This window comes from Crassostrea angulata, chromosome 2 (assembly GCF_025612915.1).
Source record: "Crassostrea angulata isolate pt1a10 chromosome 2, ASM2561291v2, whole genome shotgun sequence".
Classification (NCBI taxonomy): Eukaryota; Metazoa; Mollusca; class Bivalvia; order Ostreida; family Ostreidae; genus Magallana; species Magallana angulata.
The window spans coordinates 76,301,377-76,325,747 of record NC_069112.1 but is presented as its reverse complement, the minus strand read 5'-3'; the positions used below and the strand labels follow the sequence as shown (position 1 = coordinate 76,325,747).

The 24,371-nt window shown below is 32.4% G+C and overlaps 1 protein-coding gene across 3 annotated transcripts; it reads right to left on the bottom strand.

The window, feature by feature from the left end:
* Positions 1-1,405: 1,405 nt before the first annotated feature.
* Positions 1,406-23,301, bottom strand: LOC128172083 (uncharacterized). 3 transcript variants are annotated; one of them, XR_008242187.1, is made up of 12 exons: positions 23,261-23,301; positions 21,455-21,486; positions 20,353-20,522; positions 17,544-17,631; positions 14,164-14,320; positions 13,182-13,377; positions 11,609-11,867; positions 10,469-10,619; positions 6,071-6,153; positions 5,296-5,383; positions 2,470-3,671; positions 1,406-2,370 (listed from the first exon to the last, which is right to left on the bottom strand). XR_008242187.1 is itself a non-coding variant. In XM_052837856.1 (11 exons), exons 2-11 carry the CDS (start codon positions 21,461-21,463, stop codon positions 3,523-3,525), a joined length of 1,350 nt encoding a protein of 449 aa, XP_052693816.1. In that variant the 5' UTR covers positions 21,464-21,486; positions 23,261-23,301; the 3' UTR covers positions 1,406-3,522. The 3 variants fall into 3 exon arrangements, 2 of the variants coding, with proteins under 2 accessions (XP_052693816.1, XP_052693817.1); XM_052837856.1 differs by having other exon boundaries at positions 1,406-3,671; XM_052837857.1 differs by lacking the exons at positions 1,406-2,370; positions 2,470-3,671; positions 5,296-5,383; positions 6,071-6,153 and adding an exon at positions 9,218-9,855.
* Between the last annotated feature and the right edge of the window lie 1,070 nt (positions 23,302-24,371).

Sequence of the window (24,371 nt, the reverse complement as noted above, 5' to 3'; positions counted from 1 at the left end):
TCTAAATGACTATTTCATACCATTATCCTTTGATCTACTGATAACTCGAGTAACAACTGTAAAACAACTTTTATTCCCGACTACTTCATTTCGCGATCTACCGAAGAAAAACTGATTCGCGACGATTCTTTTTCTTAACCACGCTCGTTTCGATATAGCACTCATATACATATATTAACATCTACCAAGCATAATTTCCTCCATTTCTTACGGAAACTTATAGTTAATTCTAATAGCTCTATAGAAACAGCCAGACTGAAATCTACACGCCCTATTTATCGATTGGTCGAAATCTACAGCAACCTTAGTGATATCCCGGACTGCACGAAATTATCTTGACGATGCCAGACTCAGAATCTCACAGGAGACGATATGGCTGTTTCTTTTAGCTAACGTACTTTAGTACATTAAAAGTAATTTAGTGAATTTTACTAACTTTTCATAATCAGTTTATTAATTAGTTAAACAAAGATGTTAATATAAACAATAAAATGCTTTCTTTGATGATTCATGCGGGTTATGGAGGTAGCTATCATTGCAGGAAAAATTTACATAACCCGCGTTACGCGGGTTATAAATTTTTCCTGCAATGTCGCTACCTTCATAACCCGCATGAATCACCAAAGAAAGCATTTTATTGTTTAAGTAGCACTCATACAGCAAAGACTAGTTCGCGGCGAGAAATATTCGCGATGAAAAGGCTCTTGCGAATCTCGCGAATATTTCTTGCACGCAGATAAAAGTTGCTTCACAGTATGTGTAGAGAGCAGCTATCAAATCTACTGCATTTTGTTGTTTGTCATATAAAAGTTTACCCCCTGTCTATTCTTTAAATGGCTTTCCTAATGATGCTTTATCAGTTTTTATTTTACTTTCATGTTAAAAACTGAAATCTGATTGATTTAGACACAGTTGATAATCCGTTCTATTACCCTCAGTGTTAGCAACACACTTAGCAACAGGTAACACAACGAATTGTTACATGCGCGTAAATTATGCGCGTACGGTTCGCCTTGGAATTCACGTCATTTCTATATAAAATCAGTAAAAATAAATCTCTAAAATTAAACATTCAGCATAATAAAACAAATAGTGCCTGTTTGGGAGGATAACAGTTGAAATTGACACCCCTCGAAAACCATTGTCAACCTCTGCTTCGCGTCGGTTGACAATGGTTTCCTCGGGGTATCAATTTTAACTGTTACCCTCCCAAATAGGCACTATTTATATACAAGCACATTGATCCCTCTGTTAACTGGGTCAAAAATAACGTTACACAAAGTTTACCCCTTTATTTTCCTTGAATGGCTTTTCCCCTGATGATTTATCAAGCACACTAATCACTCTGTTAACTGGGTCAAATATAACGTTACACAATCTATGTCTACATGAACAACAAAATATGCTGTGTAACAAATTTGACCTTTATTTAAAAAACAAAGTATCCAAGATTTCTCTGATTTATTGCATCTAGTAATGATCTAAAATTAATTGCTTAATTAAAAATATTCAAGACTTTTAACCCATAAAAGGCAAAACCAATTGATCTTTTTTTTTTTAACTTTTTTCATAAAATCTATTCATTTTCCCTTCATCTAACCTAGTTGACATCAAAATAAACAACTCCAAATACATGTTTTAATAAAGTTCAACATTCTTTTTTTCAGTTCTATCGATTTCTACAAAATCAGTATACAAAGAATTTTCATGTCGAAGATACAACAAGTTTCAAGATCCTCACAACATATACTTCACAAAATCAAAACAGGAATTTGAAACAACACTGTAGACAAATAGACGCATGTGTTTGACATTGGAGTACAATATAAAAATGGACGGCATTTCATTGCTATATATTTAAATAAAAATCTCAGAAACTTGTAAAGAAATAAAATAAAATGCATTTTATACATGATTGCAGCATGCAAGTTTAGTGTAAAATATTTCACATTTTTACTTAATGTCAGTAATGATACATCACAAACCTGTCAACTCATCATTGACATCACTTATGACATCATGCAAAAGGTGATGAGGTAAACTCCATTTCTTTGTCAAAGGCTTGATTAAATTGATATGTCAAGTGCATAAAAAATAAAATTTATCTTTGGGGAAAACGTTTCTGGACCAGAAAAAAAATTGAATACATTGTTCTGATAAACACAACTATGTTAGTGAACAGTCTCTACACATCGTCTCTCGAATATGCGTTAAGAATTTCTTAGATTTCTGTAGATTTCATAGGAGACTTGTGGTCAATAAAACAACCAACAAATCTACTTTAAATTGTTAGATATGAATTCTTTAGCTATAAAGTATTACTAGTATTTAGATTTAATACTAAAAATTCAAATCCATAAATACATTGACCTTTACTTTAAATTGTTAGATATGAATTCTTTAGTTATAAAGTATTGCTAGTATTTAGATTTAATACTAAAAAAAATTCAAATCCATAAATACATTGACCTTTAAATTTGAGTAATTTTCTTTGTATTCATAGCTCTTCTATAAAAGGAGATAAAATTCAAATCTTGGCCATGACCATCTAGTCCTCTTAATTCGTCTCTGATCCTCGAATGACCAATTCGAAATTAAAATAAGTTGTTTATAAAACTGGATCAAAATCATAATTCTTTTTAGGAAGTGATAACTGTTTCATGAGATCACCAGAAAAAAAAATCATCAAACAATATTAAAATATACTACATTTAATGAAGTAAATCAATATTCTTAATAATTTATGTAACTTTGTCTACATACTTTAATTAGCATAACTTGTTAAAGACTATTAACTTTCTCCTCACACTGATGCAAACAATTACACTACTTCATTTATCTTAATACTGAGATATATGAATATCCTTTGAAAATCTCATGTGAGTGCTCAAAGTAATGAGACACCTTCATTGAATCTCAGAAAAATACATGTAATGTTGAATAATTTTCACAGTAATTTCTTTAAACATCTAATGTAAGTGTGCACAGGGATGATACAGCTTGAATGAATCCCAAAATATTAATGTTGACCCTGTTATAAAGTAATAATAGGACTGTACAATACCGACTACTACACATGTATATAAGAACAAGAAAATGAAAAGCATCGGTTACAGGGAGGTGAGGTGTGTATAGGAGGGTATATCATTGAGGTACCCAATACCTATTACACTTTTAAGTTGTAGAAATAAAACATATAAAACAAATAAAATGTTTATAAAAAAATAAATATATAGGTTAATATTTGTATTGTAAAAACAAGTACAAGCTTGTACATGGGAAATTCACACTTGTACATGGGGCAAAAAAAACAAAAAACGGAACAGCTTCTAATTTAGGCAAAAAAAAAAAAAAAATATCATACAAATCATAACTAATATTAAGCAATAAGTTTGAGATACAAGGTAAAAAGTTGAGGGGTTGGGGTTAACATTTCCAATTTTGGGTTGGTAGTGCATTGATAAAGTAATGTCTGTCACTGATTATCTACCAGGCTCTCCATAATACAGGTCCTAATCAAAATTATTCGGGAGTGTTTTTCGTTCTCCTGTTGCGGCGGGCCGCGAGTTTGGCTTCCAAGCCCTGTTGTAGGCGAGCTTTGTTCATTTCTTGAGCCTTCTGGAAATCACTGATCTCCTTCTCGTGCTGTTTCTTCAACTGTTCGATGTTACCTGATAAAACAAATCAAAAATATTATTTAAAATTGAACATGGTGTTATTTTTTATGCAAATTGATCATAAAAAATATTTGTAGCTCTGTATCTAAGAAGAGGAAGATCTATATTAACAAATTAATAATTAACAAAAAAAAAAAAATATGATAAAACAAAACTAAAATATCCCTCATAATTTAACACTGCGTTATTTTAGACACAAATTGAGTGTGAAAAGTATTTGTAGGTCTGCATGTATCTAAATCAAGGAAGAGTGACCTTGATTAACTCATTATATATTACCCGATAAAACAAAACAAAAAAGTTCTTCAAAATGTAGTACTGCTCTATTTTGGACACAAATTGATCATAAAAAGTATTCGTAGCTGTATGTTATAAAAGGAAGATGAAACACAATTAACAAACAAAAAATTGAAATATACTATATGATCAATATACATTAGTATCATTCATGACACTCTGCACTAAACAAAAGAAAGATTAAACTTAGCAACAAAACACTTTATTGGACAGTAGAAGGGAGGAATGAGCATATACATATATATACAATGAAAATATATGTCTGGACCGGGAATCGAACCAGGGACCCCTGCAACTCTAGTCAGGAGTATTACTACAGAGCTACCCATGCATATATCAACAGTCTATATGGTCCCAAATACCACCGTATAAGGGGTTTTGCCCACCCCCCTCTTTTATTTTTCGGCCCTTTCGCCCTCATTGTCAGTGGACAAATTTAAGACTAAGTAAATTCTAAACAATTATCCATTAAACAGCAGTGATAAGTGATTGTACATTTGAATTAGATGCATTTCATGAGAAAAAAGTACCTTAACATTTTTAAATTGATAAATGTAATGCACACATGTAACTTAATTAAGCATGATTTTTCAAGGTATGTATGCAGAGACAAATCTGCTTTATTATTGTAAATATTAATATTACATGTATGTAACTCTGAATGTAAAAAAAAACCGAGATTAATTTTAACAATTAGGAGATAATCCATGTAAATGTATGGGGCTTTATACATCCAGGTCAATTCTACCAAATTAAGACTACAGTACATGTAGCAATAGGAATTTATTGTGTGTACATGTACTACTAAGTAAATCATATAAAAAAAAAAATAAACTTAGTGTTATTTATGTACATTCATAGCAAGTAACTCTACATTATGTGACTAAAGGAAGACAATTCTCTCACAAACCGAATCACGTATGTACATCAGAAGTATGTAATGAGAGAAAGGAAACCTCTAAACAAATAAAATAAATCATCAATGGAATATCTGTTAACCTGCATGTATCTCAATCCTGATAAATCTAAGGGGAAATTTACTAGGGGAAATTTACACTAGTTATGCAGTAACCTGAAAATCGCGTAAAATACCCCTGCATGTTTAGTAATAAAATCAAACCTTAGGAATGGTAAATCACGCATCAGGGTATATAATACCACGCGTATTGTTTGACGGTAGGAAATGCGTACTCAACCACTAGCGTAAATAACCACTTTTACAGTAAATCTTAAAAACATTGCTACACTTGTTGTCCATTGTAATGTTTGTAAGTAAATCTTGTGTGTAAATCTGTGTGTAACTAGATTAACCAACACTCACCAAACAGGGCCTCGTTGTTGGGGGGTGGGGCCAGCTCACTAAGAGGGACCGGTGTGGGGGCGGGGGGAACGTCCTGTGCGGGGCGTAGCTACAGCAACAGAAAATCAAAATATCAATACATAAATTAACACATGATTGTTATCAATCCTTCTGGTTGTAATGTTCAAATTTAGTTCTGTTCATAGTATTAGATTAATGTCCATCCATCTATAATTCATGTCATTGGCCAAGAAATGCTCGACAAGACTTGAATATTTCTTGAATGCTAAAAAATGTAGGATAACTGTAACAGGTATTAAATACTATAAATATATAATATTATAACAGTAACTTGATCCAAAGGGACGGATCAAGTTGAGTTGAAAGGGGCGGATCATCAGATCAAACGAGACGTTATAATGATAAATCTATTATATATATATCCTGAGGCACGTATAGTTAAAAGTTTTAATTGTAAAACCATCTATTTAAAATCAACTGTATGATGTTTACTTTTATAACAAAGCTATTTTGAGACAAACTCTTAAATCGCGCGAAAACACAGACATTATTTTATCATTAAATTTAAAACTCAGAGAGTGGTGATACAGAATCGAAAAACCACAGTGGGGTGATTCAGAAAACCACAGTGCGGTGATTCAGAAAACCACAGTGTGGTGATTCAGAAAACCACGTACAGTGTGGTGATTCAGAAAATCAGATCAAACTATGTAAAATTGAGAGTATCAAGATAGGAAAATTTAATGGTATGTAATTGAATATTGTATAGTAATACCGAGTTATCATCCTCTCCGTCCGCCTTGAATATCACCGCTTGGATCTCAACATCCTCCTCTTCACCGTCGCACATCGCCAATTCTACAACAACAAACGCAAAGGTGCTCATTGGTGAAAATACTTAAAGAAGATATTAGAAGCCCCCTTATTGTATAATGAACAAATGTTAAACATTGTCTATCTCCAAGTTGCTCCTTGATGGAATATACTTAAAGAAGATATTGGAAACCCCTGTTTTGTAATGTACTAATGTTAAACATTGTCCATTTTACAACAAAATACTCAAACTTGCTCATTGGTGGAAAATACTTAATAAAGAAGATATTGAAAACCCCCATTTTGTAAAGTACTAATGTTAAATATTGTCTATTTCACAACAAAAGACAGAAAGTCTCTAAGTCTCTCACTGGTGGAAAATACCTAAATATAACATTGGAAATCCCATTATGTATAATGTACTAATGTTATACATTGTCTATTTTAACCTATTTAAACCTTATACATTAACTGAAAATTAAAGATATCCTGCTTGATATATTATTAATATCAACACATGCAACATATGATATTGATAAAAAAATTTCATGAATTTAAAATGTGTTACATATTAATATATATTGTACATTGTTCCCGAGGATTTGGTGACATTAACCAACTATACCAAGCTACTGTCACCAAGTAGATTATATTAATCAGATTTATATCACGTCTTTTCACAAATCAAAGGCCGGAACGGCCACAAAGGCGTCGAGCTGACATTTTCTTTTAATATATAGAATGATATCAATAATTTGAATTTCTGTACTAATGTATATAGTCGTTTATCGAATAATATTAGAATAAAAAAGGAAATAAATTATGTTTTGTGCTGTTTCAAAAACAATAATCAGTATATTTCGTTATAAAATAGGTAGTGATGAGTTTATAATACAATTACTCATCATGGTTACAAAAATCGAAGAAATTTCAAAGTTAAAAAAAAATTATTAATTTCTTTCTGCTTTAAAAAGTCTTTGCACATTTCACAGGCTCATAATTTGAATACATTAACAGTGTGTCCCTAATTATAATAATAAAACATACTTTCAGTTATTTCAATTCCCGTTTGAAACAAGATTACCTATGCTATGGTTGTTTACAAACAAATCCACAACACGTGCTATCTAAAATGCTCGACCAAACCAACTGCATTATCGTGTTCATTAATTGCAACAAAATCTCTAGATAAGTTTATCGCTTACAATTATTTTGGAGACCATGCCCGATAACAAATACATTTACATATCAAATTTTATTTCTATCGGGCACAGTCTCCAATCAAAATGTAAGCGATAAACTTAAATAATATTTTAGTGAATGTTTACATTGCACCTTATTGTATTCATCCGCCATTTCTTGATTCTAATGCAATGAGTTGTCAATAACCAGGGAGGCAAAGTTGGTTTTTTTGTACACAATTTAGCTGAATAAAAGGAATACAAATCTTGTAATACGTTTAATACTTCAAGGAAATTTTTTTTTATGCGCATTAAAAAGGCGGTGCAGTGCATGAATTTTTGGACGATTGCCAATCCAGACGATCGCTAGAAGGCTGCCGAGCATTAGCTCGACGCCTTAAAAAACCAGGTGGGTTTAAGGAACAGAGAGAGAGAGAGAGAGAGAGAGAGCAAGAGAGACACAGAGAGAGAGAGAGAGAGAGAGAGAGAGAAGGACAGACAGCTAGAGACAGAAAGAGCCAAAGATTGTGCCAGATAACCAAGATAAAACAAGCCAGAAGCTATGATATAATGATATACAGAGAGTGGAAATGCCTGCAGCTACTAGCTCACCTAAACTTCTCTCTATAAAGCAAATATAATACACACAATATGGTCAATCAAACACTCATATAAAACATTTTGCAAGTACTCGCAGTACATGTACTATAAATAATATGTATGTTACTGCTATGTATATTTTTACCCCCCCCCCCCACACTGAAAACAAAAATACAATTATTATTAATAATCACTCCCCACATAATAATGCACCAATTATTTTTTCAAATTTAATTCAAAAAGCTGTGTTTTCTAGATAATTTTTGTTTTATTTTAAAAGTTAGCAATTAATTTATTTCATTAAAAAGAGTGATCACCATTTTAACTCTTTAACACTTTAACATTCAACTCAGTTTTCCTTTATATTCTTTTACAGTTGCGTGACAAGAGAGTTGATAATTTGATTGATGTGAATAAAATTCAGTGTATGAACAACAACTGTGTTACAAACAATCTTAATTTCTGTGAAAAATTTAATTCTGGTTGTAACACGCGATTTCTTGGCTGAAAAAAAAGTTAATTAATTTGTCTATCATGTATCAATTTGCCTAACATTATATTCGAATTAATGTTGTTCATTTTAATGTCATTTTCTAATGTAACATTAAATAGCACAAAATAAGAGAATGATAAATCAATACCTTCACATACTACACATTTTATATTCATAGTAACTGAATTGGAACTGTTTACATTTATTTATAAGCTGTTTATGATCATAAACCAAACCCTGTTTCGGTATGCTATATATATATAGTCTGTCCCAAGATATTTAAGCTGCACATTTGAACAATTTTTAGTAATAATACACACATATTTGTGAAAGAAGTACAATTGAAATCCATGAAAGGGAAAATTTCCAAGATAACTCTTTTCACATATTAATTATCATTTTTCCATCGTAAAAATTCACAGGAACGAAAACAGATTAAAGGGACTTGGACACAATTTGAGATCAAAAATTTAATTTTTATCTTTTATGTACATAAAATGGTTTACTGGTGCATTTTAAATGATTGACCAAAATATTGAATGTTAAAGTCAAGTTACAATTGTGATACAGAGGTACGAATTGATTATTAAGTAAACAAAGCTCGAGTCTTATACGTTGTTTACAAAAAATGTAAGATAGAGAATTGCCATTTCTTAGACAAAATGACATGAAAAAACAATCTAAACTAACTCAATATCTTCATAAATACTATTATCAACAAAAGAAAGATACATTTTATTAAAACTTACACCAATAAAACACATATGTAAAAATGACAATATTCGAGCTTTTAGTTTACACAACAAAGAAAATAAAATTTGAAAATTTTAAGTCAAATCGTGTCTTAGTCCCTTTAATATCCTACAGAGATTTATAATGGGGAATGTTTACATGCATCTTTCACCATTCTGAAGTCACTCGGAATACCTCCCACAATTTATACCTACTTATACTTAATTATGGCTGATGCAATGCAAAATCCCCGTAGACTTTCTATTTTTAGCCGTGTATTGAAACCTGAGAAGCTAGAAGGAGCTTTTCAAAAGGGAAATCTCGGGATTTTTTCATACTATTGAATGAACTTTGTATGAATCAAGAGGTATTTATTGATATCAAATAATTTAAGAATATATTTGGCAAAAATATCTTGGGACAGACTATAGCTATTATCTGTTTACCAGTAGTTCACAAATCTGTAGCCAGTATAACCAAAACTGATGTACCACATCTAAGATATATTTCTAGCCACACCCAAAAATTAAATTAAATCAATTAAAAAAAAATTAATTAAATCAAGCTTATCATACATTTGTTTAATTTCACAAACAGATCAGCAGTTTATTAGTTATTTTAAAATTAAATAGCAGCAAAAACTATTTTTGTTAAATTACTGTTAACAATTTATCAATGAAATTGAATTCAACAAACTTGCTCTCAAAAAAAAAACAACCTGTCTGATCTTACCATTTTTTGCTAATTATCAAGAAAAAAGAAATGTTTTATGTTCCATTGTACAAGATCAATATTCTCTCTCTCTCTCTCTCTCTCTCTCTCTCTCTCTCTCTCTCTCTCTCTGTAATGAATAGTCAAATAGTACTTCATTAATTCACATAGTGTTAACCCTGCATGAAAACCTACAGTCAATAATTTAATGTTTTAAGAAAGTAGCAGAATGTAATTTTTAAGATGTATGCAATTCATTACATATTGAGATGCTATTTACACAAACATTCACAAGAATACTGTGGTTTTATTGATATTCAAGGGTTTCAATTTTCGTGGATTAAGTGAAAATCCCAGTTTCAAGGATAGGTAAATTGATTAAGTCATACAGTGTAACATAATTATCTGAATTATCTATCGTGCCTAAAATATGCCCGCATATTCCCTGCAAATCTGCTTTCTTCCGGAGTACATCATGCCATTACATTACATGAGCCTTTAAGACACAGTGTAAACTATAATTATCTGAGTTGTTCAATGTGACTTAAATATGTCATTCCATGCCCTGCGACTCAACTTTCTCTTTCAGTACCTCATGCATACATTACATAAACATTTAAGACACGACGTAAATGATAAATACCTGAGTCGTCTATCTGGACTTGGCCGCCCATTCCCTGGGCCTCTACTTTCTCTTTCAGCAGTTTGATCCTCTCGGCTCTCAGCTTCTTACTGGCCTCGGCCTCTTCCTTCGTCGATTCCATGATGTCCTTCTCTATAACTGTATTAATCACCTGTAGGAAAGATTGATATATATATATAATTATTATAATTTGTTTCTATGTATATCATTACAGTAATGAATTGTGAGATTAACAGTAAAAGCTGGGGTCAAACAATACGCGTGGGTATTAAATACGCGGATACGTGATTTACCACTCTAAATTGTATAATATTTTACCATATGCTCGGGGGTATTTTACATGGTTTTTTAAGCTTACCGCGTAACTAGTGTAAATTTCCTCCACACATAAATAACCACTTTTACAGTAGTCAAAATCTCAACAAGGTTTGAACACAAGGTCTATTTGGGGTACCATAGGCAAGGCAGTTCATGATATTCACAATACATGAATAATTTTAGTTGAAACTAAAATGCACTTTTAAAATTGTAACATTTAGTGGTACTCAATAATTACAATATTATTGAGTTAAAATGAGAATGTCTTATCTTGCATCGACAGAAGGATTTTTCAACAATGCTAAGACCTCACTGTCAGCAGATATTTCATACACCTGTAACTTTAATGTTTGTCTCTCTACTGAATAGGCCTCAACACAGTAAATATTGCAGTATTTAAAATAAAAGCTTATCTACATTTTCAGTGGTTTTTCATAGGGTTAATAAACTCATGATTGGAATAAATAAAACTAAAACCATGGCTATTATTTTTCTACCTCACAAGAAGAGTTCTGACCAAAAAGGCAATTTTTGCATAATAAAGGGAGATAATTCCAAAATGGAATGAAAAATCTGATACTTATATGATACCGTACATCCATTTTTTTTGGTGTGTCACCAAATTTGCAAAAATGGGGGAAATCTGTAACATTTTTAATCTGCGTCAGTCATTTTTTGCGATTTAAAAAGTGTCTTATAAAAACTGATATAGGAAATAATTTCTGCATAATTCAATTATTTGCCATTTAAAAGAGATCACAAGCAAAGCAAAAATTAGATCAATGTGAAAATAACCGGATATAAGGTATTCTAGATCCTTACATTATCAAACCATTGGAGAAGTGCAGCTGCTCGTCGATGCGTGACGTTGTAACACTCCCCTGCATGTTTGTGACGGTCGGGCGACTGCATGTCTACATAGATGTTATTGGTCGCTTTCTCCAGCGTCTGGACCTCGTTGGGCTTGCAGTACGGGAAGTCGATGTTGTCCAGGTATTTCTGACAACTCTGCAGGTTCTGTATCGCTGCGATCAGGTTGTTACGAGCTTCTGTGGCGATTCCGTATTTCTCCTGCATGTTTCTGAATTATAGATGTTAATGCATTATGGTTTAGAGGAACATACAAAAGCTGAAGGTCTGTAGCCCCTGATCTGAAAAATTTCGGACGAGTGACCAGGTCGTTCATTTGAATTTCTTTTACGGGGGGCTACAGACTTGCAGTTAAACACACAATCGATAGACGTGAAACTGTCTAAGAATGAATACTGTATACAGGGTTATTTCCGCCCAGTGTAATTTTCGCCCTTCTTCACCTGTAAAAGGTTTCCCCCTGTCTTAAATTGGCTCGGGCAGTTGTATTTAAAGGGATATGATTTGAGACTTAGAATTCACCCAGTCTTAAATTTGCCCTCTGACAACAAGGGCAAAAGGGGTGAAAATAAAACGGGGGCGAATATTTCCCTGTACACAGTATTGATATATGAAGAAAGTTTGCAAGGGAAGAAAGTTACGACAGGTAAGACATTGTACGTGAATCTGGCATGAATTTCTCAACCTATCTCATTGTTTACACTACTTTTTTGTAGTAAAAAATTATTGAAATTTATAAAAGGACGAATTCAATAGCTACTCAAATTATACTTATGCAAAATGGCTTGCCAATTGGAGCAGTTGACACTTAATAAACGTACAGCAGTTTATTAAAAAGCATAAAATGTTCCCACCCATTTAATATAAGTATAAATTGAATATTTATTGAATTCCTTCATTATAATTTAATTTTTTGCACTAAATTGTAGATTAAAAAGGTTATCTGACCTCTAAAATGACATTGAATTGTACAAAATTCAAATGTAAAGTCAGAGGGATTGATATGTTTTTGACGTTACACTTACAATTTTTTTTAGCCAATCAAATAAGGCGTTACAACCGGTATAAAATTATTAATTTGTTAAATGTATTACAATGGATCAATACATATAAATGTATATCTGTGAGAAAAAAGACCTAAAACAGGGATCAGCTCATTGACAAGGAAATCAACTACTTGCTTACAGAAATCAATTCTTGCAGTTCTAAACCGGTCAAATGGGAATTAAAAAAATGATGATTCAATTTCTAATTAACAATGGACTAATTAATACTGTGGTTTCATTAATATTCATTGAATACCAATTTTCGTGTTAAGTTGATCCATGAAATTAAATGTTCATTGAAATGCAATTTCTATTAACATTTTGTATTGAATAAATAGGGTCATTGGACATGAATTTACGCATCCTTGAAACTGTGATTTTCTCTTTACCACGAAAATTGATACCTTTGAATATTAATGAAGCCACAGTAATACTTGACAAATCAATAATATTGGACTATGCAGATTTCTATCACTCACAGTGAGGTATTTTTGATGTCGGCCCAGCGTTTGTTGGCAAAGGCGAGCTGGTTACAAGCATGCTCCAACAAAATCCTCCCATTGGTCCACTTATACTTAGCGTTGCCGATCCTCTGTCGCTTCTCTCTGACTAGGTCGAGATCACTCTCCAGTTTGTTCTCGAGCTCGCTTCCATAAGCGCCGTCAAAAATTTTAGCTAAAATATAAAAAGAGAGGATGCCATTTTTTATTTTCAATATTTCAATTTATAAACAATGCTATTTTCTTCAAATCTGATTATGTAAATAAACTTCAACTTCAACTATTATCATAGATTACTGCCAAGCTAAATCAGTGGTTGTTAACTTAAAGAGATGAAATTATACAGTACAGATCAAACTCAACTTAACAGAAAGTAAACCCCAACTAAACCCTAGTAAGCTGGGTTTACTTTCAGGGTTTACTCAGGGTTAACTTGAGTAGACCCAGAGTAAACCCAAAAGTTAACCTAGAGTGGACACAGAGAGTAAACCGCGATCATAAGTATACCCCCGATCTGCGCATGTTTCCCAGGCTACCATGGAATCATTAGATTTTGTGGTGGTTCAATTTTAGTGGAATTTGTGGGTACCTCTCAGCCACGAATTAACATCCTCTTTTATTGGTATTATAAAGTCACATTTCGTTTTGTAGGAATTAGAAAATACACGAAATTCCCATGAACCTATAAAATTTTTAGCAATCCATGAAAAATTGGCCCCCACAAATTTTAATGATTCCACAATATTTTCTCAAGCTACTACTGAATACAGGGTTATTTTCGCCCCATGTAATTTTTGCCTTTTTACACTTGCAAACAGTTTTGCCCCGTCTTGAATTTGCCCAGATGCAGTTGTATAGTTTGCCCAGTCTTAAATTCCCCCTTTGACAATGAGGGCCAAAGGGGTGAAAATAAAACGTGGGCGAATATTTCCCTGTATCTCATAATGATCCTGCTCCTTACACAGTAGGTCTTCCTGCTCCTGGCACATCTTTTCGAGCTCCTCGATGCCTCCTTTCTCTCTATTGAGCTCCTTCTCCATATCGCCAAGTTGAGGCTGTATTGTGTCCAACTGCTTCTTGATCAGCTCCTCCCTATTTAATGCCTCCAAATACTCGGCCTGCACAAACGTAGAGAATCAAAGTACTGAAAATACTGATAGATGGAGGTATCATTTCAGAGGAGATTAAACATAGAGAAAAAGCATGAATTTACAATATACTGTAAATGTACTATATTCAGCGTGTTCAGCTTATACAATATTTGGCGGAATATGATTTTTCAACAAGTTAGCGAGGATTTGATTTAGCCCATTTCTAAATGTACCTATTTATCTACTTATATATATTACATTTGGCAATGTACTTGATTGAGAAGACACTGTTTTTTGCCAAAAACGCTAAATAGAATACACAGCCAAGTGTAATTCATTAAAGGGGAAGGAAACTAAAAATATGTTGTACAATAAATCAATTATTAATCATCTACTATAATTGTAAATCGTATTTATTTTCATTAAAAACCCCGTAACAATGAATAAATCAAGAAAATCGATCGCTTGATTTAAATTTCCCGCCGCCATGGGGGCTACCATTGAACTTTAATCTATGACGTCACACCATCTATTCCGGTTTGTCTTATCAACATAAAATTTGAAACAATATTGATTTGAGACCGTTCTTTTACCTTTGCAAACTACAAACTAACGTCAAATGGAGCATGTTCGTTGAAATCTAAAAGCGGAGGTTAGTGTCGGAGAAATCTCCGCGTAAATGTGGAAATTGTCAACAGATGCCAAGAATCATAGAAAATGTCTGCCGTCGTTATTTCGACATGGTAATTCCGACTTTAAAGAATTAATTTTAAACATCCCGATTACAATTATAACATTTATTCAGTTAGCGAAGAGCTTGACTTGGAATAAAAAATTAATTTTAAAAAATAAAATAAAAAAATAAAAAATCGTTTTCAACTTTGAATGATAGCAGATTAACAGCTGTCATTCACTTATGAAAATGCATATATTTATGCATACAATGATACATGTATTTATTCTATAGATCGACGTGTGAACTCAGACATTATCAATTTTGTTTAGTCGATTATTTGAGTAACAGAAAGGCATAAACCAGCGTTAGTTATATTCAGAGCACTGTGTACATTCATTTGTATATGTAAACCAAACCGGAATATTTGGTGTGACGTCAAAATAATTAATTTTTTGGGTTTCTAATACAAAAGAGTTCTACATCATGTCAGCCTCCAGAAAATACGATTTCTCCAACTTCAAACGTTCATTAAAGCTTAATTACGTATTTTATTTTCAAAACAGCATGACCACATGTGATAATTTACACCACTTTATTAAAATAAATAAATTATGTTTTTGACTTTCCTTCCCCTTTAACAGTAATGTGATACTGTTTCTGTCAAAATTATCTAATATATAATTTATTAAACGCTCACATTTTAATACAAATATTTGGTTATATAGTAAAACACGGCTTTAGCAAACACGCTTATAATAAATTTATGCTTACAGCAAAGTGATTTTTTCCATTTACCCTGACTTTAGAACACAATTATTGTAAGCTAGACAAATATAACAAATTAGACTTCTAGTGAAGCTAAAATGCCCGTCCCTGGCCCTTTGTTATGTTTTACTGTGTAGGGATTTTGGATATTTGAAAAATATTCTAACTCTGATTATAATGTATTAATTCTATTGGCTGAAAAAATTAGTTAATATATCATATATGTAAAACTTTTTAGCTTTCAAGTTCAATGCAAGCATTAAGACTAATGTCAAAAATGTATCAACGTTATAATTTTGTACAGTTTAATGACACTTTTAGGTCAAATGCCTTATTTTCTATATTTAATCCCAGAAATTTAATTATCAAGCATGAATATAATCGTTCTTATTAATACTTTTGATTAGCACAGCTAGTTGACACTTTTCTATAAACCACTTTACTGCTATGAATAGCACAGCTGTTGAACTCAGTCCTTAAGTGTCATTTGTATCATGGCTTTTGAGTGTTGAAATGATTCTGAATAAAGCTTAGCTACACTGCTACTGACTAGATAAAGTTTAAATTTGTTTTGTTTTGCCTCGGACTAGAATGTCTCGACGTCATTGGATGAATCGCGTCACGTGATTGCCTTATAAATTTCTTTACACGGCGGGCGTCCAAATTTTTACGGCAACATGGCGGACGTAAATTTATTTGAGCTTATTTTTGACACAAATGTTCAACCATACCTATAATTTTTAAGCCCCAAAATATTTAGAGTGACTTCCCCTTTGCCAGTGATGTAATAAAACGATCCTATATACAATGGCATCCAGGTTTGCACAGACGACTGACGAGAAAGGTACAAAATTATAGATAATAAGCCTATGAATTTAATTGGTATATATAATCTTTTGTTGTTTACATATCAAATTTAGGGTCCTCAACAAAACAAAACACTTATTAGGTTTGTTACTGACTGTTTAAAGAAATTTGTGGTGTCATTAAAGTCCAAAGAAGGCTCGCCTTCTATGGACTTTAACAACCCCACAAATTTCTGTAAACAGTCAGTAACAAATCTAATATGTAATATTATCGAGTAAAGAATGAGTACATATATAGAGAAAGAACTCATAATGTTATATTCGTTTAGTTTGTCTGTCATGATAATATGTGTAATTTATAAGTCAGACCATAGATACCCTATAAAAAAAAATTTTTGGTATCACAAAATAAATATTTAAATTTGCAAAGTGGAAAGTAATTTCTATTCGATTATTCATTTATCTGCATTGTTCCAGTCCACCCAACTTAAATTTGGTACCGCCTTATGCTGGGGGTTAAACCAGTGATGGACTGGTGTCCCATCCAAGGGGGAGTCAATGACTCGCCTCTATTTTGCACCAAGGAAACTATAGATAAGCATCGGCCTTATGATTGGAGAAAGATTCTACTATTTTGGTATCAGAGATGAAAAAAACTAGTATGTTGTATGCCTATTAATGCTTTAAACAACTCAAAAACATATCCTCTGCCCCATTTAATAGGACACAGAATTCATACTGTAGATTCCAAATTTAACAAGAGGAATTAATATCTGCATAAAATTGAGAGAATCACTTCTCCCAAACTTTTTAAATACCAGTATTGATTTCATTTTTCAGATATATGTTAACTCAGTGAAATAATGATAAAAATTTGGCATACCGTATGCAATTTTATATTCTCACGATTTGATTGGAAATGGTTGAATCGCAGAATTGAGTACTCAAGTAAAATATCTAAGGAATCTATAGTCTCTTCTGATAGGGTAGAAATCAAGCAAACCTTTTCTTTAGACATGGACTTGTCAAAAGCTTCTTGATTTAGGAAGGACTTAATATCCAGCTGATCTACGTCGGCTTTCTCTTTAGCCCTGAAATTGAAAGTAGAGAATAAATATTTACATCTTCTGGTGTTTCTTTGGTAATGATTAAACTACGTATACCGGTAAATTAGATTTTGTTAATAAACAGGTTTTTAAGTGGACATTACATGGGCATGTTCCACAAATTACTGTTAAATCATTAATTTTCATGGAGGCCAATTTTTGTGGATTGCTTAAATTTTACAGGTTCGTGGAGACGTAAATTTGTGTGTTTTTCTATACCTACAAAAGGAAATATGAATTCGTGGAGGATGTTAATTCATGGATCAGAGATACCCTCAAATTCCACAAATTCAAAATTAAACCACCACGAAATCTGATGATTTCACAATACGCTGTATGTTGGTAAATTTATATAATTGGTTTTTTTTTTGTTTCACTTTGTTCGCTATTTTCTATTTTCATAAAGAATTAAACCAATCAATCTTGAATGCTAGCTGTTATATTCTCCCTTAGTTCGTATGATTAAAAAAAGTATGAATATGCTGAACCAATCGAAAAATAACTAACTCATGAATCTGGATTGTTGCTTGTTAGAATGTTAATATAGAACCATTTTAACAAGACCTTGGACTTTCAGTAGGAGGTAGCTATCTATTTCTCGTGTCAAAACAAGTTAAAAATGACGCGGTTTCAAGCGAAATATGCACCGATTGCGTAGTCTTAGCTCAAAAGCCAGACAAATATTGTTGATTTCAAAGAGCCATGGCTGATTGGCTTGACATAAAATAGACAGGCCTACGTCACATTGCTGTTTAACACAACTACACAAAGTCCAAGCTTTTGTTAAAATGGTTCTAATATATTTCGTTAAAAAAAACACACACCAACACCATAGAATTGAACACACGTCACATATATAATTATAACAAGAGCACCTCAAAGCAGAGCATCCCCTTGCAAAATGAAATATTGTGCAGAGAAATGCATTATTTAGGAATATACATGTAGTTGAAGAGACCAAATATTTTTCTTTTTAAAACCCGCTTTGAATTAAAATATTTCCCTTATTCCTATCCCCACGAATGCTCAGCGGTGTATCCAAAAGGGAGGGGGTTCATTTACATGGTTGTGCAATTCCTCCCATTACATGTACTAGCTAGCTAAAACACACCACAAATGTTTTAAAGTCTTGTAATATAGTTTTTTGTTTATTCAGTGACATACATTAAGGTGGCTCTATACACCCACAGTTTATTCCAATTTTCAATAGCAGACCACAAAACATATACTTATCAAATATTAAAATGTCGATAGGGATACTATAGGTAATTTTAAAGAATTTTTTAATGTTATTTCGTGTTTTTGTAAAATATTTTTTAAAAAGACAGCTATCAACAAATTGAGAGTAATTATTTTGTCATATGATGGATATTTCCTTCGGACACATAAAAAAAATATAACACTTCTTAACATTCAAAAATGTTATTATTGCAATTTTTTTTAGTATTTCCCCAAAACATAATTTTTCATATTTTCTTACTCTGTTGACAAATCATCTGAAAAAGTTGCTTGATGTTATAAGAAAATGTATTTTAATAAATGTGACATAAAAAATTGAATGAAAACCATTGCAAATAAACACAATTTTTTTTTTTTATTTTATTTGGTATGAAAGTTCCTCATGTAAGGGTAATCGTTCCTAAGTCCCAAGGCCCAAACACCTTGGGGACTTTTCATTTCTGAGTTGAAGAAAATTTCCTAAATATAATGTTGGAATGATAAATACATACATATTTCATTATAGACTTTGCCCTGTATAAGTGAATAAATTCGCTTTAATGCAAAACTAAGTTAAATAAATAAAAGGGGAACATTGACTAGGCTAATAGGATTTATGTATCTCAACCTGAGAGAAATTCAAAGCAACCCTCTCATCCCCCGTTAGGTGTCAATATTAATGTGCATTAAAGTATATTATAATTGAAATATTTTCACCTGTTTAGAATTTTCTTTCACGGTATTCAACCAAAAAATACGTTTTAGAAATTTTTGGAAAGTTAAAAAATTTATTGTTCTCAACGGGAATCGAACTCATGACCTACTGGTTTGTAGTGAACCCACTAAACCACTGCGCTACGGTGTAACATATCGATGAGGCTAAAGAAACTTTTTAAAAATTTATACTTGATTTTATTGTTTATTTCGATAAATAATACCACACAACGTGAAGGTGTCACATACCACATTACTTGTAAGTAATGAATTTTCCAATTATCAAATTAAATCTATCCATTAAACAATTTTTTCAAAATAGCGGTTCCCATACAATTCACCTCAGTTTAAATCAGCCAGTACCGGAAATGCATGTTTCCAGAGTTACTTTTTTGCGTACTGCGTCATCAAAAAGTGGTGTATAGAGCCACCTTAAGCATTGAGACACTTAGTGTAGGCAAATTTTACGTTTCATATTGGATATCTAATATCTAGCGATTTACAGTCTCCTCTATGGAAAGATTCAAGTTTACATAAAATTTAATGATTTAGTAATTTTCCCCAATGGATAAAAATGGGTATCGTAAAAACATAATCACATCCATCATGCCTCCTTAAAATAGGAGAAAACTTACGTCTGTTCAAAAATTTAAGTTAGATGTTATGGTTAACGTGCCTCCTTAAAATAGGAGAAAATTACGTCTGTTCAAAAATTTAAGGTAGATGTGATGGGTAACTTGTTGACCAGCCTCCTTAAAACAGGAAAAAACTTACGTCTGTTTTTTGCACTCCTCATATTTTTTCTTTAAGGTCTGCACCGAGAGAACTATCGCATCGTAGCGTTTCTTGATGCTGTCGTATGTTTTACGAATGTTCTTGTTCTCCAGCAAGCGAATCTTGTTGTCAAGAGCGACATATTTGTCAATGGTCTCCTGCGTCACCTCCTGAATGAAAGAAAAAAGATCAAAAATGCATTTTCAAGAGTCATACCAGGAAAGGTAACTCAATGAGAAAAAAAATTCCTTTTTTCATTCAAATGTAGTAAAAGAAGGAAATTAAAGCAAAAAAAACCCCAACATGTCATATATTTGTGATTATTAACAAAATATCTATTATGATGCATTTTAATACATATGTATATTAAGGTTAATGCATTGTGTTACAATATTAATATAGATTTACTGTTCTTGCTTTGTTTTTTATCCTCATATTCATGAGTACTAGTAGAATATTTGAGGACTATGATCATTATATAAAATAAATTACTTCTCTTTTCAGTTAAAGTAAATCCACCCTCCTGTGACGTCATACGTTTTACATAAACCATGAAATCATTAAAATTCTTGCAAGTAGGTTTGAAATTTCTATTTTATTATAGGTGCACATCAAAAACTCAAATCATTGTTTACTTGGAGATATTTAATAAGCGTTTTTCATCCTTATATTCGACATAATTCAATAATGACAAAGGGAAATAACTCTTTTCTATTTTCCTCTAAGTGATATATCTAAATGCTATATTTTTTCTAATGTAAACAATTTTTTCTTTTTTTTAAATTAATTTTAGTTTTCTGGCATAGTAAGCAATGACATTTAAATAGACAAGCAAGTATCCATCCACTTATATTTAATTTTTAAACAAAAAAAGTGTGATTTTTAGATGATAATTTCAGCCTTTGGTTTTCATTACCTTACATCTTAAATAGTATGGATACATATATATTTTATTTATTTTTTGATGAAATTCAAGTCCAATAAGTTAAAAAAAGTTAAGTTTTTTAACTTTGAACCCATAATTTTATAGGTACGGAGTTACCTTAAGGTTAAGAATTAATATTTGCAACATTAAGATTTTGTTTTACATGTATATACTCACCCCTGCCATCTTTGCTTTTCTTTAGCGAGTACCTGAAAATAATTTACAAAGCACTTAGCTACATAGGCCTATATATATGATAAAATAAAACCTGGTCTCACAATTATTGTGAGCACTGCACGTAATGTAAATTAAACAGCCTGTATAACATGAAATAATGACAGCCAGATTCTAAACCAGCCTTAAAACCGGCCCCAGAAATCTCTAGTCGCAGGCTCTATGAAATAATGACAGCCAGGATTCAAAACCAGCCTTAAAACCGGCCCCAGAAATCTCTAGTCGCAGGCTCTATGAAATAATGACAGCCAGGATTCAAAACCAGCCTTAAAACCGGCCCCAGAAATCTCTAGTCGCAGGCTCTATGCTGTTAAAACGAGCTATAGCTAACTGACCACAAGCCATTGAAGTATGTGGTCTGATCTTCACATTACCTGGGACGTATATATACTGACTTTAGTTAGTATATTATACTGACAATACTAAAGTCTGCATCTCATTCAGCATCTGGAAACAACAAGCAAATCAATAATTGCTTCATAAATTAGGATTTGCAAATTGTGTGGTATGATTTTCGGTGTTGATTCAATGAACACGAAGACACAATGTACATTTTTACTTCAGGATGATGAACAATTTGTGTATGTCTGACTCTACATGGTAGACTTGTAATTATGAATCAAAGCATGAGACCATACTGTTATGGGACAAATTCTTGCTGTCAGTATCATTTCTCGCCACTTCATTCATTGTTAAGTCATTTTATCAACACAGAAAATTATATATTACGAAAAAGACGTAACAAAACGCTGTCTAGAAATAGTAGATCTGAGAACTGATTGCATGCCAGAAGCTATACATGTATATATAAAATACATGATTACTGTCTTGAAATATAAGCTTTATCTGGGCGATGGTCAAATACGTGACAGAGGATGAGGCTTGCTGTGCCTCTCACATTTTCGACCCTTGCCCAAATATAGCTTATATTTCAAGACAGTTATCATATATTTTGTTTTTCCTGCAACATAATATCACATTTTGCACCTCAAATAAGCTTTATTCGAAAAATTTCGCTGCATATCTGCAGTTGAAACCATGACGCCAATGTGAAAATGATGCAAGAAAGATGACGTCACAATTAATGCATTTGGGTTAAATGCACGAGGCTTTATTGGGGCATTGACTGAATATAGCTTAATTTGGTTTATTAGGTTACATTTATTCGATCAATGAATGGAAGGGGTGGTTGCAAGATAAAACTGCCATACAAGTAGGTATGGAGTCTGGGAGTCACAGCTCCGGGCACCACTCTAGATCTAGATGTCATGAGGGGATCTAGAGGGCGGTTGGAAGGGGGTGCAGACCCCCTGAAAATTTCAAACACATTCATATTCCAATAGTGAAATTTATTTATCGACAATAGAAATAGACATCCCCCCACCCCAGACTGGAAAAATTCTTGATCCGCCTTTATATAGATGTGAATACATGTACGGTTCAACGGACCTAATAAATGTATAAACGTATACTTAGCGCTGGTTAGTACACCCTCACACCTGGCATCCAGTACGGGAAATGTGGTTCAGTAAATTTCAAGTTTTAGCAGGTGACAGAAAATATAACAATAACATCATCTTGCATAAACATGTACATGTAGGTCTATCTTTGTAACGTTATTTGTCTATAGTTGGCAAAAAGCTACCAAAATTTGGTCATTAAAGTAAACATTTAACGGCTGCAATATCGTGTTTTGGAAATTCATTCAACAACACCGACATTAACATCGCCAAACCGTACAGTACCTACCGTAAGAGCCGACACACTGCAGCCAAGCGTTTTATTTAGAATGCTGGAGAAAACGTACCCAGGAGAAAACGTACCCAGGAGAAAACGTACCCAATTTATAGGGTACGTTTTCTCCAGGAGAAAACGTACCCGGGTACGTTTTCTCCAAGAGAAAACGTACCCTATGAAAATAATAAATAATGGTTTTCATAGATATTCTTAAATGAAACAAAATAAAATATACAATGAATATTTGTATCATTTGTTGTTGGTTTTTTTTTAAATGCATAATCACGTACTTAAATTATTAAGACAATAATTTGTAACATACACATACACGAACATGGCCTGAGCAGTTTAATTAGTCGACAAATAATACACCATAAACGAAACCGTTAAATAATAAGTGTTTATTGCAATCTCATTTGGAGAACTAAATGATGAGTATGTCAAGAAGTCGATTTCGCGTTATTTTTAACATTTTTTTTTAACAAAGTTGCTTAATAAAACCAAGTCTACTGAAGTCTTTTAAATATTTGTTTGATTCATATATATGGAAACTACTACGAAATGTAACATTGAACAGTCAATTTGCTTCCGACGCATATATATATAACATATATATGTCCAACCCCTTTAAAATTATAAAGTATTAAATTCATATATCTATAAAACTCTTACATTTCTGTATATTTATTATGAAAATAGTATTTAAAAGTATTAAAAACTATTAAGTAGTATAATTATGATTTTCATAGGGTACGTTTTCTCTTGGAGAAAACGTACCCGGGTACGTTTTCTCCAGGAGAAAACGTACCCTAGAGATAGGGTACGTTTTCTCCTGGGTACGTTTTCTCTTGGGTACGTTTTCTCCTGATACCTTTATTTACAAGTTTGCGAAATTAGCAGGAAGTGACGTCATTTCCATAGCAATTACTACAACACTGAATGTGCTTGTATATATATGCTCAGTCAGATTCTGTCAATAAATTAAATGTTTTGATCTTTCATATTTTAAAAGCCATGACTCTCTAGATAATATCTTTTAAATTCATTATTTCTTAATATCGCTGGTGTGTTGTGTCAAGTGCCCGTTATATTGACCTATATTGCGAAATCGCTTTCCTTTTGT